The 15,760-nt window shown below is 41.4% G+C and overlaps 4 protein-coding genes across 4 annotated transcripts; 2 read left to right on the top strand and 2 right to left on the bottom strand.

Annotated features, from left to right (window-relative positions):
• Positions 1-607: 607 nt before the first annotated feature.
• On the bottom strand, positions 608-1,356 carry LOC128743324 (uncharacterized). Its single transcript, XM_053839878.1, has 2 exons — positions 994-1,356; positions 608-936 (listed from the first exon to the last, which is right to left on the bottom strand). The coding sequence occupies exons 1-2, from the start codon at positions 1,333-1,335 to the stop codon at positions 784-786; spliced, it is 495 nt and encodes a 164-aa protein (XP_053695853.1). The 5' UTR covers positions 1,336-1,356; the 3' UTR covers positions 608-783.
• A 227-nt stretch (positions 1,357-1,583) lies between these two features.
• On the bottom strand, positions 1,584-2,900 carry LOC128743323 (ninjurin-B-like). Its single transcript, XM_053839877.1, has 3 exons — positions 2,486-2,900; positions 1,825-2,222; positions 1,584-1,739 (listed from the first exon to the last, which is right to left on the bottom strand). The coding sequence occupies exons 2-3, from the start codon at positions 2,176-2,178 to the stop codon at positions 1,584-1,586; spliced, it is 510 nt and encodes a 169-aa protein (XP_053695852.1). The 5' UTR covers positions 2,179-2,222; positions 2,486-2,900.
• A 6,817-nt stretch (positions 2,901-9,717) lies between these two features.
• On the top strand, positions 9,718-10,552 carry LOC128740536 (uncharacterized). The gene is made up of 2 exons (XM_053836084.1): positions 9,718-10,248; positions 10,310-10,552. Exons 1-2 carry the CDS (start codon positions 9,718-9,720, stop codon positions 10,550-10,552), a joined length of 774 nt encoding a protein of 257 aa, XP_053692059.1.
• A 1,343-nt stretch (positions 10,553-11,895) lies between these two features.
• LOC128740538 (cilia- and flagella-associated protein 91-like) lies at positions 11,896-14,375 on the top strand. Its single transcript, XM_053836085.1, has 3 exons — positions 11,896-12,923; positions 12,997-13,153; positions 13,209-14,375. Exons 1-3 carry the CDS (start codon positions 11,896-11,898, stop codon positions 14,373-14,375), a joined length of 2,352 nt encoding a protein of 783 aa, XP_053692060.1.
• Positions 14,376-15,760: the final 1,385 nt, after the last annotated feature.

The raw sequence follows: 15,760 nt of genomic DNA on the forward strand, positions 1-15,760 counted from the left end.
ACTTCAAAGCATGGCTTGAATCTAGTTCGTAGTCGATTCTGTTTTGAAAGAGAGCCGTAAAAATTAAAGCGAAGGACGCGTTATCGAAAGCGCCTTCATTGTAAAGGAAAATACAAAGTGCCATCTCTTGATATTTCAACAGTTTCTCAATTAAAGTCACAACGCAGTGCAGTGCAGCTCCCTTAGATTTACCATTTTGGTATGCATGTTGATGTTGATTTCCATGCAACAGAGCGTCCTTTTAGCACCCAATGCAGATATAGTTATCTGCAATTTGCTCTATCAACTTGAGAAGCGTTGATGTCAGACTTATTGGCTGAAAGTCTTTTGCATTGTTTTCTCTTTTCCGGAAATCATGCATATGTTTCTACACAGGCTCTGCCTTGAAGTGCACAAACTCAAATTTTGGCTACTTGCTACCAATAACTGAATTATTCTTGATGACTAAAAAAAATCTTATTCTTATCAAAATATATTGCTTTATTTGAATAAAATGGAATGCCTAAAACTATTATGTTGAGCACAAACTAGAAAACTAAATACATAAAACGACGAAATATGGTAATTTTTTAGAATAATCCTAAATGAATATCATTTTTCTCGGTTCATATACTGTTATATTACTATATTGATAGGGGAAACTCTCAAAAATACTAAATTGTACTGTAATTAAAAGTAATCTTTCAAAAATTGGTCTCTTTTTGATTCAGAATCCAAACAATTATCCGAGTATTTATTCAATTATGTGACCCTGTATGCTATTTGGGTACAATTAATTGTTTTTCAATGCATATGATGTGGATATATTTCCGAATAGTCCACTCTGGAATGTTCCACATTGATGATAAATGGAATAACTATGTTGATTACAGTCAGCAGAATGCATCCTACGGAAGTTGCAGCCTTAAGCTTAGTCCAACGGTGCTGGTTGTGCACCTAAAAAGAGTTAGGTGTTATTGGAATAAACAAGATTAAATGCTTATGATTATTTACCGCAATGGTGACCACGTTGATGGCAATTAAAATTTGCGTTACCAGAGAAATTAAAACAAGCACTGTGCTGGCGATGAAATTTTGCGCCTCACGAAAACTAACCAACAGCCTCAGCTGATTGCTGGTTGCAGCGAGGAATGAAATGTTCAGTGTGATCTCGAGAACACTCCGGTACAGATCGTAGCTGTTGTATTCCATCACAGAATTGTACATTGATTCACTTTCGTAGAACATATCACCGCCAATGGGAGTGGCCGAAAGTGACGACACAGTGTGCTGGACGCTCTTGGATGATTCCATTGCTCCACGTATGCTGCTAACGGTCGGGACCGAGTTCTTCATTTGCGTGCTGAGTGGGTGGTATGTTTTTATTGACTGAAGGCAATCCTACTGTTGTTGAGTGGTATCGATAATGAATGAACAATGATCATATCATGTCTACGCATGTAAAAGGTGTGTAGGTGCTGAATGGTTTATTAGTAAACCTTATAGAGTTTCTTATCTATTTGGATTTGGTTTTTTATTCCTATTTTGATTCTTTTATGTACTTATGCTTGTTAAAGTGCTCCGGATACACCGGTTCCACCGCTTCAGCCGCTTCCACCGTTTCCACCACTTCCACCGGGACCCTCAGTAACCACCAACGATGCCACTAGGATATTAATAACTGTAACGAACGTCAATCCTATCGATGTTGCGATCTTCAATTTCTCGATCGATGGGCTTAACTTTGATTTCGGCTGAGCCTGTAAGCGTGATTAAAATAGCGTAAATTTCCGGATCAGCACTCCCAACGGAAGGACACGATAACAAGGAGTTCCTAACGCTTACCTTTATAATGATAACACCACTGGCTACCAGTATTTGCAACACCAGGGAAATAATTACCAGCGTGATGCACGCTGTGTACGTCCTAGACCGATTGTTGTAAGTAATCAGCAGCCGCAGCTGGTTGGCATTGGCCGTGAGAAGCGATATATCCATCGCACTCTCGGCGATACCTTTGTGGATATCGTAAGACTGCGTTTGCTGACCCGTACTTCGCCGGGCTCCGTCGGTTTCCGTGCTACCATGACTGCGCAGCATTAAACTGGTAGACTCGGCACGACTAACCATCTTCGGTTTTTGGCTCCCATCCGAATTGACCGTAGTCAGTTCCACTGGAACTTCATTTTCTTTCGTCATGACTGCGCACGGATCAGTGATGCTCTACTGGAATTAGAAGTTTTCTGGAAAATGTACATTTTTAAATTTAAGAAGCATTTTAGATTTGTACATTCTTTGCACGCACGTAACAGTTTTTAACGATTAAATCTACGAATTGTTAATACAAGTTACTGACTAATCACTCGTGAATTTCCTCTCCCATTGCACGTGATAGTAACTCAATCACGCAGCTTCTCGTATGGTCATTGTAGATAATCTCTGTTTCTCACATCTAATACTTTACTCACTTGCCTGTAATTATATCACTTCAATAGCTGATACTTACTTGGTTAACTACTCCATTGAGATTGATGAACAAGCGACAATAAGGCGCGAGAAGGGAATGCGAAATTTTTCGTTCTCTTACACTGTCTTCTCACGCTCGATTTCCGCACAACGATCGAATGTCGCCTTAATGATCGTCCATTAGTTTCGTATGATTGCACTGAACGATGCACTCTCTGTGCACTTTACGAAGTTCATGATTCTCATAATTCGTTTTGTTGTCCGAAATCATCACCAGACTACAGTGCAGCGTTAAATGAAATAACTGCGTGTGATATTCGAACACACGTGTTGATTGTTGATAAGGCGGTACGAGTAAAAACCACTTTTTTTGTGTGGTTTCATCCATTTGTTTCTGTGACTGTGACTTCTTATGTTGTGGTTGATATGTTTCCACTCATTATCAACCGCAGGGTCGCGAAAATCGTTACAACTCACGCTTTACACTACCGTCACACTGAGCAACATTCGATGAAATGCAGTTCACGGGTAGCACGTGCACTGTGTGTTAGTAAGTGGAAACGATTCTAAGTATTTAAATTGCAAATAAGAAATGTGCTCGAACACTGCTGTAACTGAGAAAATGATACATGATACATTGTGTTGTAGCGAAATTACAACTGAGCAGATAGCGCAAAGCGGTTACTCCCATGATAGTTTTACGCGATGATATATTGAGGCGATTTGACGTAAATGCAATTAGCAAGGAAACACTTTTCCCTTGGTTAGGGATATTTATTCCCAGGCTAGTTATACATTTCTCCAGTTCGTTGTTAGCTTAGCCATTTATGATTGACTGTTAAAAAGGTTTAAATAACGTGTTTTGCATATTGTATACTGACCATCTAGAACATTATCTTTAATAAGTTCTAGAAATAACCAAAAAAGCAAAATTCGACCTTATTTATCTTTTTAAGCAGTGACAGATCCGTTTCAATGTTTTTAGTTATAATGTGTGCTATATTTTATCTTCTGTCATTAAGGATTGTAAACTAGACATTGATGTACGAAGGGGAAAGTGGTACACAACGCACCAGTTAGGCAAAATACCATTTTGCAGAGCTGCAGTGTGTTCACAAGCTCACGGAAAAGAAGCAAAAAAAGGAAGAATGGCAGAGAAAGTGAAAACTGAAAAAAAACACGAAGGAAAATGTTACAATAACTGTACGGGATAGAAAAAGCTGAAAAAAACGAGCGCGCGCGAGGGAGAAATAGAGAGAGAGACTGATGAACGATTGGATAATGCGTAACATCGGTACCTCGCGTACCAGCAGTTATAAAATAGACCCATTAGCCTCTTACCAGAAACTCCTATCCTCGTGGTACCAGCCGGAATACGTAACCTTAGTGAACCGGTGGAAACTAAGGTCGTATACCGACAGGGAAGGAGGCACTCATGCTCATGCTTGCGCTGAGTGTTTCCGTACCAGGTATGCGACTGTAATCCAGATTAGGGGCAGCATACAACAGCGGCTGATCTGGAGCGGGCGACTGACTTTTGTGACGACTGACGATGTGTCTCGCCAGCTATACCTAAAACGGCAACCCTGTCCGCGATCCTAGGCATCGCAGCCCTAGTAAAGCGGCATGCTTAAAAATGCTAGGGTTATGCCAGGAGAAATTCAGGAACTGAACTATAACGGAATAATCGGTATGGACCCAGGCAAAATAAAAAGGACAAAGATCATTGCAAACTTGGTACTTGAAATGTCAGGACTCTACTTGAACCGGTACACGCGGGTATCCTGGCCAGAGAGCTGCAGAAGATGAAGGTCGTGGTTGCAGCCATATAGGAAGTGCGTTGGCTGAAGACGGGAGAATGCGAATTCCGCGCTGTAGATCCTATTGCGGGAACGACATTCAAGTATCACATCTACTACAGTGGCGGTAATAAAGCAGAGCATTGAGTCGGATTCGTATTACATGGAAAACAAATGAAGCGTCCCAAGCAACAATGTGAGCTTTATTGTACTCTTATGGCGGTCTTCAAGACTAATTTTGGTCTTGAATGCCATCATAAGAGTGCAATAAAACCCAAAATGTTACTTACTTGGGGTGTAATTAGGTGGAGCGATTATCTCGTAGTAAGCAACATCCGCGCCCGGTTATCTAATATATTCAAATCGAAATTAACGGGGAAAATACGACTGAACATTCGGCGGTTATCAGCGGAAGGAGTTGCTCCAGAGTACTCTCGGAAAACTGATGAGCGGATCGGTGAACAACAGTGGAGGCACATCCATGAAGCGATCAATTCTATAATGCGAGAAGTGTTGGGTACTACTGCTGCAGCCACTTCCAGTGAGTGGTTTGACGTGTGACTGATGAGAAGAATCGTGTCAGAAGTCACATATTGGTTGCAACTGTGACACGCCAGAGCAGAGAGAGATACCGAGATGCTAGAGCTGCCGAAAAGAGACTTCACCGTCGTAAGAAATGCCAGCACTGGATTCGTGTTCTTGCGGAGGCGGTGAATTGCTTCGAGAGGCACGATACGAGAAGCTTCTTTAATACGATCAACGGAATCAGACCATGTCAACTCCTGTTATGTGCAACGACCAGGAAGAGAACCTGACTACCGAAAAAAAGGTGGCTAGGCGTTGGAAATATCATTTCGATGCATTGTTGAATGGTGAACAAGATGGAGCGGTTAACAGAAATAAGATAACGATTGAGGATGATGGACAAGCTGTGGATCCACCAGCTCTGGACGAGGTTAGAAAAGCAGCTAGAGAGCTAAAAACTGCAAAGCAGCTGGAAAGGACGGCATCCCCGCCGATCTTTTGAAAGTCGGGAGCGAACGGCTGTATTGCGTAATCCATTAGGTTATACTAAAGGTATGGACTGAGGAGGAACTACCTACGGACTGATTGAAAGGTCTCATATGCCCTATTTACAAAAAGGGCCGTCGACTCGAATGTAGCAATTACCGACGCATTACTCTCCTCAATCCTGCATACAAAATTCTTCCCACATTCTGTTTCTCAGACTGAAGTCGTTGCAGGAAACCTTGGTTGGCGATTACCAGTGCGATTTTCGAGAGGGACGCACCGCGACGGATCAAATGTTCACTTTGCCACAAATCCTCGATAACTTCCGAGACTATTTGTTTACAGCATACTCACCATTTGTTTATAGAGCTTAAGGCGGCGTACGATTCAATTAAACGAAATGAGTTGTGGCAGATTATGCTTGAACACGGTTTACTATCAAAACTGATTGTGCTGATACGTGCTAGCCTTGATGGTTCAAAATCATGCGTCAGGATAGCGGGTGAGACATCGGACTCGTTTGTGACGTTGGATGGTTTGAAGCAAGGTGACGGACTATCGAATTTGCTGTTTAACATTGCATTGGAAATTGCTATTCGGAGGGCAGGCGCACAGAGATGCGGCACCACCTTCTCGAAATCCCACATGCTCCTAGGGGTAGCGGACGACATCGATATCATCGGTGTTCACCGTAGAGCTGTAGGAGAAGCGTTCACGCACCTTAAAGAGGAAGCTGCTTACCGTAAATTCTACTAGTCCTTCGGATATGGGAATTGCGATGATAATAGATGGAGATACTTTTAATTTAATTTAATTTATTAATACTGGTCTTCGAAAGTATCGTACAGACAGTTCTAATATATACTAATTCTAAGTTTAAAAGTAGTTCTTGTCACATAATAGTCAAAACAGTCAGATACAACATTAAACTCAAAACAACACACATCAATAGGATTATTCCTGGCAAATAAAGTACGGTGCATTGAAAGTCTAAAGAAGTCCGCTCGTCGGGTACGCCTTGGCGGGACGCTGAATCGAAGCTGTCCTAACATCTCCGGGCTATCGACATTGTTTTGCAGGAGGTCGAAGATAAATAGTCGTTGCAACATACTCCTCCTATTTGCCAAAGTGGGCAGACGTATTAGGGCGCAACGGTGCTCGTAGGGAGGCAAGCGGACTGAGTCATTCCAAGGCAGCATTCCAAGAGCGTACCGGATGAAATTACGCTGGATTCGTTCGATCCGGTTGATTTGAACTGCATGGTAGGGCGCCCATACAAGCACCGCGTACTCAAGAATACTGCGCACAATCGAACAGTAGAGGGACTTTAGGCAGTAGACATCCTGGAACTGCTGTGTATTCCGTTTGAAAAAGCCTAGTACAGCATAAGCTTTAGCAGTAGTAACCGCAACGTGCTGCGCAATACAAAGTTTGCTATCCCGAAGAAGGCCCAAATCTTTTACGGTATCGACCCGGGTGATACTGGCTGTTTCCATCTTATAGTCGAACGAAGTGATCTGTCTATTTCTGCAGAATGAGATGACATTACATTTTTGCACATTCACCTCCATTCCGTTCAGAGTGCACCAATTTAGTAACGATCAATGTCAGATTGTAAGGCACAGTAATCAACTCTCGAAGCTATTACACGGTAGAACTTAAGGTCGTCGGCAAACATACACTTAGGGGATACAATTGTAGAGCACAAATCGTTCACAAAAAGGATAAAGAACAATGGGCCCAGATGGCTTCCTTGGGGCAAACCTGATTGCATTTCAAATGGAGGGGAACTGGCTCCATTTACACGCAAAACGTATTCCGACCGGTAAGGTATGATAATATCCACCGTGTTGGCCACACCGGAAATCCCATTCTGTCTAGCTTCGTTACTATTAACAGGTGCGGCACCCTATCAAAAGCTTTAGCAAAATCAACGTAAATCGCATCGATTTGCTGTCGCTTTTTCATGTGCTCTCGTCAGTGTTGAAACATACGCCATCAAGTTTGTGATCGTTGAACGTTTTTTCACGAATCCATGCTGCCATTCCGAGATAATATGATGAACCTTCGGGTAAAGCGAATCGTGGATAAGGCTTTTAAAAACCTTTGGTAAACAACTAAGAATCGAGATTTTGAAGCGGTCGACGAATTTATTTTGCCTTGGTACGTTCGTGACATGTGACTCCCGTAGCCTGCAACTCGGTGCAAAACTCACACTGTATAAGACGCTAATTCTCCCGGTTTACCCTATGACCAAGAACCGTGGGCGTTGAAAGAGAGTGGCCGACGAGCTCTTGGCGTTTTTGAGCGTAAAATCCTTCGATCAATTTTTGGCGGCATCTAAGTCGAAGGAGTATGGCGCAGGCGCATGAATCATGGGAAATATCAAGTATACAAAGATTCGGATATTGTGAAGCAACTAAAACTAAAGCACGCCAGGCTACAATGGGCTGGCCACGTAGCAAGGATGCCGGATTAGAGACAAGCGAAAACAATATTTAGCAGAGCACCCGACAGAGGTCGACAACTACGAGGCAGACCCCGTACCCGTTGGATGAACGCTGTTTAAGTGGATGCTAGAGCAGCGGGTGTTAGGGGCGACTGGAAAGCGACAGCCCAAGACCGAAAACGTGGAGACGTCTCCTGAATTCAGCGTGGATTCGATAAGCGGATTATCGCCGAAAAAGAGAAGTAAGCAAGAGAGAGAGAAATAGAATGAAACTGACATGAGAAAAAAAATAACGAATGAAAGAATGAAACCGAATGGTAGAGAAAACAAGAGAAAAAAGTGTAAAAGAAGAAAGCGGGAGAGAATAAAAAGGGAAAACGAGGAGACTGGAAAAACATGAAGAATTAAAGAAAACAGAAGAAAATTGAGAGTAAAGAAGAAATAACCCAAAGAAAACTAAGAAAATGAAAAAAGAAAACTTAACAGAAAAATGGAGAAAACAGGGGGTATATAGAAAATATAGGAGCAGGAAAATGGAAAAACGGGAACAAAAAAGAGGTAAAATGGGGCAGAAAAAGGAAAAAAAATGGAGAGGAAAATGTGTGAGTCTGAAGACAAAAGTGATAAAACGAAAAAGAAATACAGCGAAAAATGAAACGAAAACTGGGACCGAAAAAAGTCGAAATGAGACAAAAAATGAAAGAAGTTAAGATGAAATACGAGCTCGGAAAACGAAACAAGGAAAAACAAGAGAAAAAATTTGAGAAGAAAGGGAAAAAAGGAGTCGAAAATAGATTAAACCTGACAGTAAAGACGGAAAAACGGTGTATCAGGTGGAAAAACGGAACAGACGAAGACGAAAAACGAAAAGGAAAGGACATAAAAATTTGAAAAAATGAAAACTGGAAATTAATAAAAATGGAAATAGAGAAGAGAAATGACGGAAACGGAAAAGAAAATAACAGAGCCCGAGTGAAAAATATGAGGAAAAATGGGACAGCAAACGAAAAAAAAAATGAAAAAATGATACAGGAAATAAGGTATAGAAAAACGAAAACGAGTGAAAAAGAGTTCTGTAAAGTTCTTCAATTGTAGAGATGATATTGAGCATATATGACAACAAAAGAAGTCCATCATAAAATAAAATAAATTTACAGAACGGGTTGGCAAACGGCTGTTTAATGCGAATCATATCAGTACCTCGCGTACTTGTCGACATAAAATAGATCCCACGGAAGTTTTCAACCTCTTATTCAGCAAACATCTATCCCTACCTCCAGGCTTGGCACGTTGTTTTAGCTTTGATTCTGCTCTTTTGACCACTCTTGTCCTGCTCTTTCGAACTATGAACAAGTTTGTAGAAAAATTAAACAGTATTCGGAAAAATGACGCGTTAATGATTTTTTACTACTTTTTTACTACTGTCGAAGATCCATTACAACTAAAGATCGTCAACGCATTTCAGTATACAGAAAAATGGATATTGTAATAAACTTATCCCTTGCCTAAACAAAAACAACACGAATGGAGATGCTACCATCCGAAGTGCTACATTATCGTGCAGGAAGGCTTTATCCGCTGTTCATGCCTCGGAGATGTCCATGATAAGCAACGGACGATGACGATGATATACGATGTAAAACCGGCAAGCCATACATGATGTAAACAAACGTCTCAATTGAATGCATAAATTAATCGATCTGTCCGATGTTTAGCTTATCAATTTTATATTAACCCGAAAGTGCAAGTTGCACGGTTTAGTTTCTTGCCTGCTGTAAATCGTTTGATTCTTCCGCTGTTCGAAACAAAGGACGCGAACGAATAAAAAAACACGCGAGTTAACTTCGATGATGGTTTACTTCACAACTTAAGCTTTACGGAAGTGTACGGATTGTTGATATATTCGGCATTTTTTGCTGCATTAAAACTGGTTTATTTTTCCTAGAACGTTAGTTTAAAATTGTGCCGTTCTTCAACGATAGTGTGAGCTATCGGATTTTCCAGAAAGATCCCATGGATATACCAAACGTTCACCAAAGGTCACGCAACTCACAACAGGAGCAATACCACAACAATGTAGTGCTGTCAACTACTACTGCTATTAGCAGAAGCAAAAGTGATCAAAATTTGGCTTCCAAGGAATCACCCTCACCTAGCAATTCTGAGGGGTATGTCGAGCCTGAGTTTTATAAGTTACCAGAACCAATAGTCTCTCAGCCTAGTTTTCCGAAACCTGCCATCCCAAGGCTACGTTCAGTCATGTCTTTACCTCCACCCGTTCCGCCTAGAATGCTGCGTGATTTGGATAACAGTGTCGATTTGTCTATTGCCAGGCGGGCCAATTCCGAGTCCAGTCCGTACGATATTTCGAAAAGCATTGCGGAATCGGCCATGGATATCTCGCTGCTGACTGCGAACGCCAACCAGCTGAGACTACTGATGACCTACAATCAAAATTCGCAAACCTACCTGGCCTGTATCATATTCATAATTATGTCACTGGTGCTGCAAATGTTTGTAGCGGTTACCATGATCATCGTATCGGTAAGTAAAGTAGATTGTAAAACAGTAAGACACAGTGAAATCAATTTCGGTTCCTTATTAGTTGATGAAACAGAATCTTCAAGTAACTACCCGACAGAAGTTAAAAATTATCACATCAGTTGGAGTGGCAATAATCACTATGATTAACATACTCGTTGCTTCGTTGGTAGTTGCTGAATATACACCCGCTGACGGAAGTGCCATCATGGCCATGGACGCTCTGTCCACGGAGGGTACTATGGCTACAATTGCTGCCGTTACTACGACCAGTACGACCTCCGCTCCTTTGGAGGTGGTTTTGTAATAAAAAGAGGAGAAATTAAATACAATCTATTAAAATATTCGTTACAAAAACATAACAATGCTTTAGGAACGCAGGCACGTGTAATTTTTTGTTTCATTCAGTCTAGGAATGAAGTGTAGACTTGTCAAAAACATTCGAAGCTGCGGATCAGAATTCAGAAAGACTATTTTGATCATTTAAATAAAGTTTTATTTGAAGAGAATTGAAACAAAGTTTTAACTTTTATTGAATATTCATTAGGGTTTATTTCTAATTCCCGTTGTAGTAAATAAAGCCGTTCTAATTTTCATCATTTGTTGGATGGATTTAATGAATACTCCAAAAGTTCTTGTGCTGATTTGACTCAAACACACTTACCTTTCGATCCGTGCACTTTGAATTCACTAAAAAGCGATTAGTAAAGCATTTTATTGAAATTACGCAACTGACTTTATTTCTCATATTCGTCGTATCGTTTTAAAATCCGTCCATCAAAAATTTTCATCGTCCGAACTAAAAATCACAGCAATGTTTACGAAGCTAACGCGCATGTATTTGTGTAGGACGGCATGACAAATGTTATTATGCAAAATTTCTACAGGTCAGGCAAGTTTTTCTGGCTGTAGAATAACGACAATGCCTTGCGTGAGGTATTTTCATTGATGAATGACGGAAATTAAAACGATTTGTCGACATTTTCTTCTTCGTCGCTCGAAAAAACGTAAGAAATTTGACTGGACTTCTTTAATGATAAAAAGCATTTAAATAGATCTCAGCTCACTTTGATTGATCGCGTATCATAGACAACAAACTAAATTATTAGGGAATAACTAGTTTTGCATTGTGTGTCATAAAAATGCTGATATTTTTAATAATTTGTGTTGGATAGGACGGGAATAGGCAATTACGACGAAACAGCAACATACCATATGATGAAGGTCGCATAGACGTAAGTTTTCCAGGAATTGTGTGTTACAGGAATTATTTTCAAGTCAAAGTATTCTAAAGGATCGCTTTCTCTTCGTTCTTGAGAAGCTTCCTTGTCATTGCGTGTGAATGACAAATTTTGTTAATTTAAAACCGGATTTCTCCAATCATTTCTGTGGACATGGAATTCAGTTTGGGTGCGGAAGGGTAGACTTCCTCATGGCGAAGAAGAAACACAAAGTGATCAACAGGTGTGTATTAAGTATACAAGGAAACTGTCTGTCTCCTATCACAACAGGTGCTACTAGCAACGGCTTCTATTTGTTTATTTATTGATCCATTCTGTCTTTCTGACTGTCTCCATACAGTGACGGAATTCAGGTTTTTCTAAGATTAAATTCCTTCAGTATAAAAAATAGTGGAGTTACAAAGTGAAAATGACCTATCGTAGCCACATAGTTGGCCCATCCCGTGCGTTCGATCATATTTACGATCCCTTGTTTGTTGCTTCAGACAGTAAGGATGTGTGCAAAGCGAACGATGTCGCTCTCAAGCGATCGGCTCCGATTGGAATTTTTCCGGTCTATCAGACCATGTTCAGTGAGTTACCGCGAATGACGCGGAATCATTACGTGATGCATCGCAATCCGCTGCCCTACTATCCGGATGTTCAGATAAAGTCCGAATGCAAGCCGCCAAATGCATCGGATCGATCACGAATCCTAGGTACGGAAAGGTCGAAGTTCTTCTGTCACCCTGCGGCTGGGGAAAGTGGTGCTTTGATACGAATGAGCAGTAGTATTGATGAATTTTGTCATTGTGATCAGTCGGCTGAGCCCCGGTTCAGGGACGTTGCCTCACAAACGATGTACCGGGAATCTTCCGCGCAGACCCAACCCTGGATGCCGACAGCGGTTTTGAAAGATTCCGATCTGGGTACGGCGGAAATTGTTTACGTGGCGGAAATGCTGCAACACACGCAATATCCTGGAGTCAATGAAGTGGAAATTATTGAACGTGCGAGAAAGAAACGGAACTGGGAGTATGCACTCGGTAGTTGTGATTCGGCTGACGAGTGGGCTCAGCAGAGGTTAACTCTTCAGATCTTTGAGTGGGAAGAATGGGTCGCCAGGGAGCGTCAAATCGATCGTTATCAAATGCTCCGTCTGCAGTTGGTAGCGAAAATTATGAATAAACGGGAACGAGACACCCACCAGGCGGCCGAGAGTAAGATGGAGAATACTAAAAATCGAATCAATATGGAAAGGAACAAAGCTTTGGAAAAGTTGAGGATCAACTATGAGCGCAACGTGCGTAAACTGGAAAAGAAACGTAAGGACTTTAAGGCGAAGGGTTTCCGTTCGCAATCGGCCTTGAAACAGCCCGAAAGCTCGCTTGGGGTGACGACGAAAAAGACTTCCGGTAAAAAGTCTTACAGCTACGATCCTAATCTGATTGAAGTTGGGTAAGTAACAAATCTAATTAGTTAATTATCAGTCGAATGAGTAATCAAATTTCTATTGAAACTCTGTCGACAGACTATCAAAACTCGAACGAAAAATCACTGTCAGCCACAAGCTAAAGGATGTCAACAAACAGCGTCCGGAATTGTGGAAACCAAAGGAAGTGTGCCGAGAGTTGCAGAAAGGATTCTGGTCTGATAATTTCCTTCGCAAGCTTTATGAAGCCCTGAAGGTTTCACATCAAAATTATTGTTCTTTTAGAATAATTGTTCAACTGTTTATTTCAGCATTTTCGTCATAAGAAGGATTCTCAACCTTCGGTACCGGAATGCTTGATCGTTATATCCTCGCCGACGGAAAGTAGCGTTGCTTCTCCTACACGATTTAGTGGCGAACGCGAGGACGATAACCTCTACCAGCAGGCTATTTTACTGCAGAAACTCATTAAAGGTCGCGCCACACAGGAAATGATTCACAAAGACTACGCTACAGATCGGGATCTGGTGGAAGACTTGATTGCTACCCATCGGCTTCCGGTTGTGGAGGAATTCTTTCCTATTGCTCCAATCAAAACGGGAAGTGTTCGGGAAAAGTATCTTCACATATTACGCAACGAACAGTTGCTAGATGAGTTTGTTGAAAATTGTACCCACGCTCAGATGACTTCGCTGATGGCGACCCTTGAGCGGGAGCTGACTCGACTTCAGAACGAACGAAACACTCAGGCTTTCTACTTATTAACCGAACAGGAACGGTACTTCCGAGAGGCACGTGAAACTCGGCATATCTCCGAGATGAAGTATCAGGACAACGAAGAGATGTCTATTTATCTCGAGAATGCATTACTGGAAAAGGTAGAGGGCGAAAATATTGCTGAAACTCGCGAAAAAATTCACGACTTAGTTAAAAAGTTCGATTTGGAAGCGGACAAACGCATCAGCTCGGTGGAAGAAACCGGTCAGGGTCAGGGTAATATAGCATCTTGTTTGGTAGATGAAATGCTGATGCCCGATATCTTCCGTCGTTTGGCACGAGAAAATATTAAACTGAAGCAAAAACCACTGCTGGCGGAAGCCCATGATACCATTTTCCAGCAGGTTGATCTTAAACCGCTGGATTCAGTCCCGAAGGAGGTAATGGAAAGCCTGCGCAGGCAGTCGGAAATCGAATGTGTACTGGAAGGGAAAGCCGAGGAGGCTACAGCGCCAGAGGAAACGGTGGATGTCGAGACTCGCAGTGAGGGTCAAGTTATTATCGGTGAAATTTTGAGTAATGTGATTGAGGGAGCTTTGTCGGAGAATGAAGTGGAAGAAATACCGGAAGATGATACGACAGATTTCTATGGGTTCGGGGACGGTGCGGAAGGCGAAGAGGAAGAAGATGTGAAACAAATAGCTGTTGAGTTGGTGGATGATATTCTCACTTATGTGTATGAGCAGGATATTGAAAAATAAGAATATTAACAGTGTTTGGTGTTTATTCATATTCTTCTTCAATAATATTCAATAATATCAATTTATAATAACGATTTATTAAATTGTCAATTTCATTTCGTATTTCTTTCATTCAATTATAAAAGAAATTGTTTTCCTTCAAATTGACACCAGGTTAGCTTTAACATGGATAAGTGCATATCGATATGGTGAGTTTATCACTATTCCATTTGTTTGCAGTGAGATGGTTCGAGTCTTCGCTAAGCGGTGCAGCTTTCGATATCGATACTTCTGAGCTGTGTGGTGTGGTGTAAGACCGTGCCAATACGGTGGCTGAAGCTTTTAACTTCACCACAACCCAACGGTGGGTGGCGTGCGCGCAGTTCAGTTTAACTAGGCCACCTCTCACCCCACCTTGGAGGTGGAGTACTTACATACAACGAATTACTCTGATAGCGCACAAACGTAACGAGTAATGGAAAAGCACTTTTAAATTGCATCCCACTCGGTACTCGGAATGCGTTTACGCGGAGAATCAGAATAATACGCGCCATACAGAGAGTTCTCTGAATTGAATGACGTCCAAACCGGCACTCGACGGTTGTTTTCAATATTACCCTGTTAGGTGGTTTAAGAGGATTATGGATGGTATTTTGTTGCATCAGAGTTCATAGAGCAGGTATTTTCCTGCGACGCAAAACGAACTCGAGCCCAACCGGTAGAACAGATTACTGACCCAGTTAAATTATACCGAAGCTCTTTGGAAAATGGTCAAAGTTTTATCATAAATCTGCTTCCTGTTTGGGAGTGTTCCATTAACATGTCACGTTGGAATGAAATAGTGCAACGTTACAAACGAAGAAACTTTTCGGCGGATATTGTCTGGTGATCATTTACGACTTAATTTTCCTTTTTATTTGACAATATATTATACTATGCGGGAGTCATGTTAATTATGCTCTACTCGGTGTTGGCCATACGTAATGGAGGATAATATCAACAGGAAAGATGCATATAGGAGTCCAAACCCACCGATAAGGAGTGATACAATACTTTTCTAACAGCTAGAAGAACCGCCGGGGAACCATTTCGGGAAAGTGGCAAGAAAATGAGTTTGCTAGTAAAAGGTAGCCAAAGTTATGGGAGCCTATTTCTGGAACCTTTTTATTATACTTTCAAATAAGCATAGTTTGCCAACTCCTAAGATATTAAAGGAAACGTTATCGTAAAGTTATCACCGGCGACACTGTCGATAACTGTTATTTTAGTACAGGGTGAGTAGTAATAACTGTCAAGTGTTTTTGGACGTGTTTAATAGGACACCGCCTCTAGTTTCTGATTATAAAGAACACAAGTTGGCGCTAGTGTTTCATCATGCGCCATACGTGAGAGTATGCTGGAAACTA

The sequence above is a fragment of the Sabethes cyaneus genome, chromosome 3, assembly GCF_943734655.1.
Source record: "Sabethes cyaneus chromosome 3, idSabCyanKW18_F2, whole genome shotgun sequence".
Taxonomy (NCBI): Eukaryota; Metazoa; Arthropoda; class Insecta; order Diptera; family Culicidae; genus Sabethes; species Sabethes cyaneus.

What these genes read in the sequence shown, in the direction of transcription:
- LOC128743324 (XM_053839878.1), bottom strand. Translation starts at nt 1,335, where the DNA reads ATGAAGAACTCGGTCCCGACCGTTAGCAGCATACGTGGAGCAATGGAA. An exon ending in TCAACGTGGTCACCATTGCG is followed by an intron (nt 937 to 993) that starts GTAAATAATCAT and finishes AACTCTTTTTAG; the next exon opens with GTGCACAACCAGCACCGTTG.
- LOC128743323 (XM_053839877.1), bottom strand. Translation starts at nt 2,178, where the DNA reads ATGACGAAAGAAAATGAAGTTCCAGTGGAACTGACTACGGTCAATTCG. An exon ending in GTGGTGTTATCATTATAAAG is followed by an intron (nt 1,740 to 1,824) that starts GTAAGCGTTAGG and finishes TCACGCTTACAG; the next exon opens with GCTCAGCCGAAATCAAAGTT.
- LOC128740536 (XM_053836084.1), top strand. Translation starts at nt 9,718, where the DNA reads ATGGATATACCAAACGTTCACCAAAGGTCACGCAACTCACAACAGGAG. An exon ending in TTACCATGATCATCGTATCG is followed by an intron (nt 10,249 to 10,309) that starts GTAAGTAAAGTA and finishes GTTCCTTATTAG; the next exon opens with TTGATGAAACAGAATCTTCA.
- LOC128740538 (XM_053836085.1), top strand. Translation starts at nt 11,896, where the DNA reads ATGACCTATCGTAGCCACATAGTTGGCCCATCCCGTGCGTTCGATCAT. An exon ending in CCTAATCTGATTGAAGTTGG is followed by an intron (nt 12,924 to 12,996) that starts GTAAGTAACAAA and finishes CTCTGTCGACAG; the next exon opens with ACTATCAAAACTCGAACGAA. An exon ending in AGCTTTATGAAGCCCTGAAG is followed by an intron (nt 13,154 to 13,208) that starts GTTTCACATCAA and finishes TGTTTATTTCAG; the next exon opens with CATTTTCGTCATAAGAAGGA.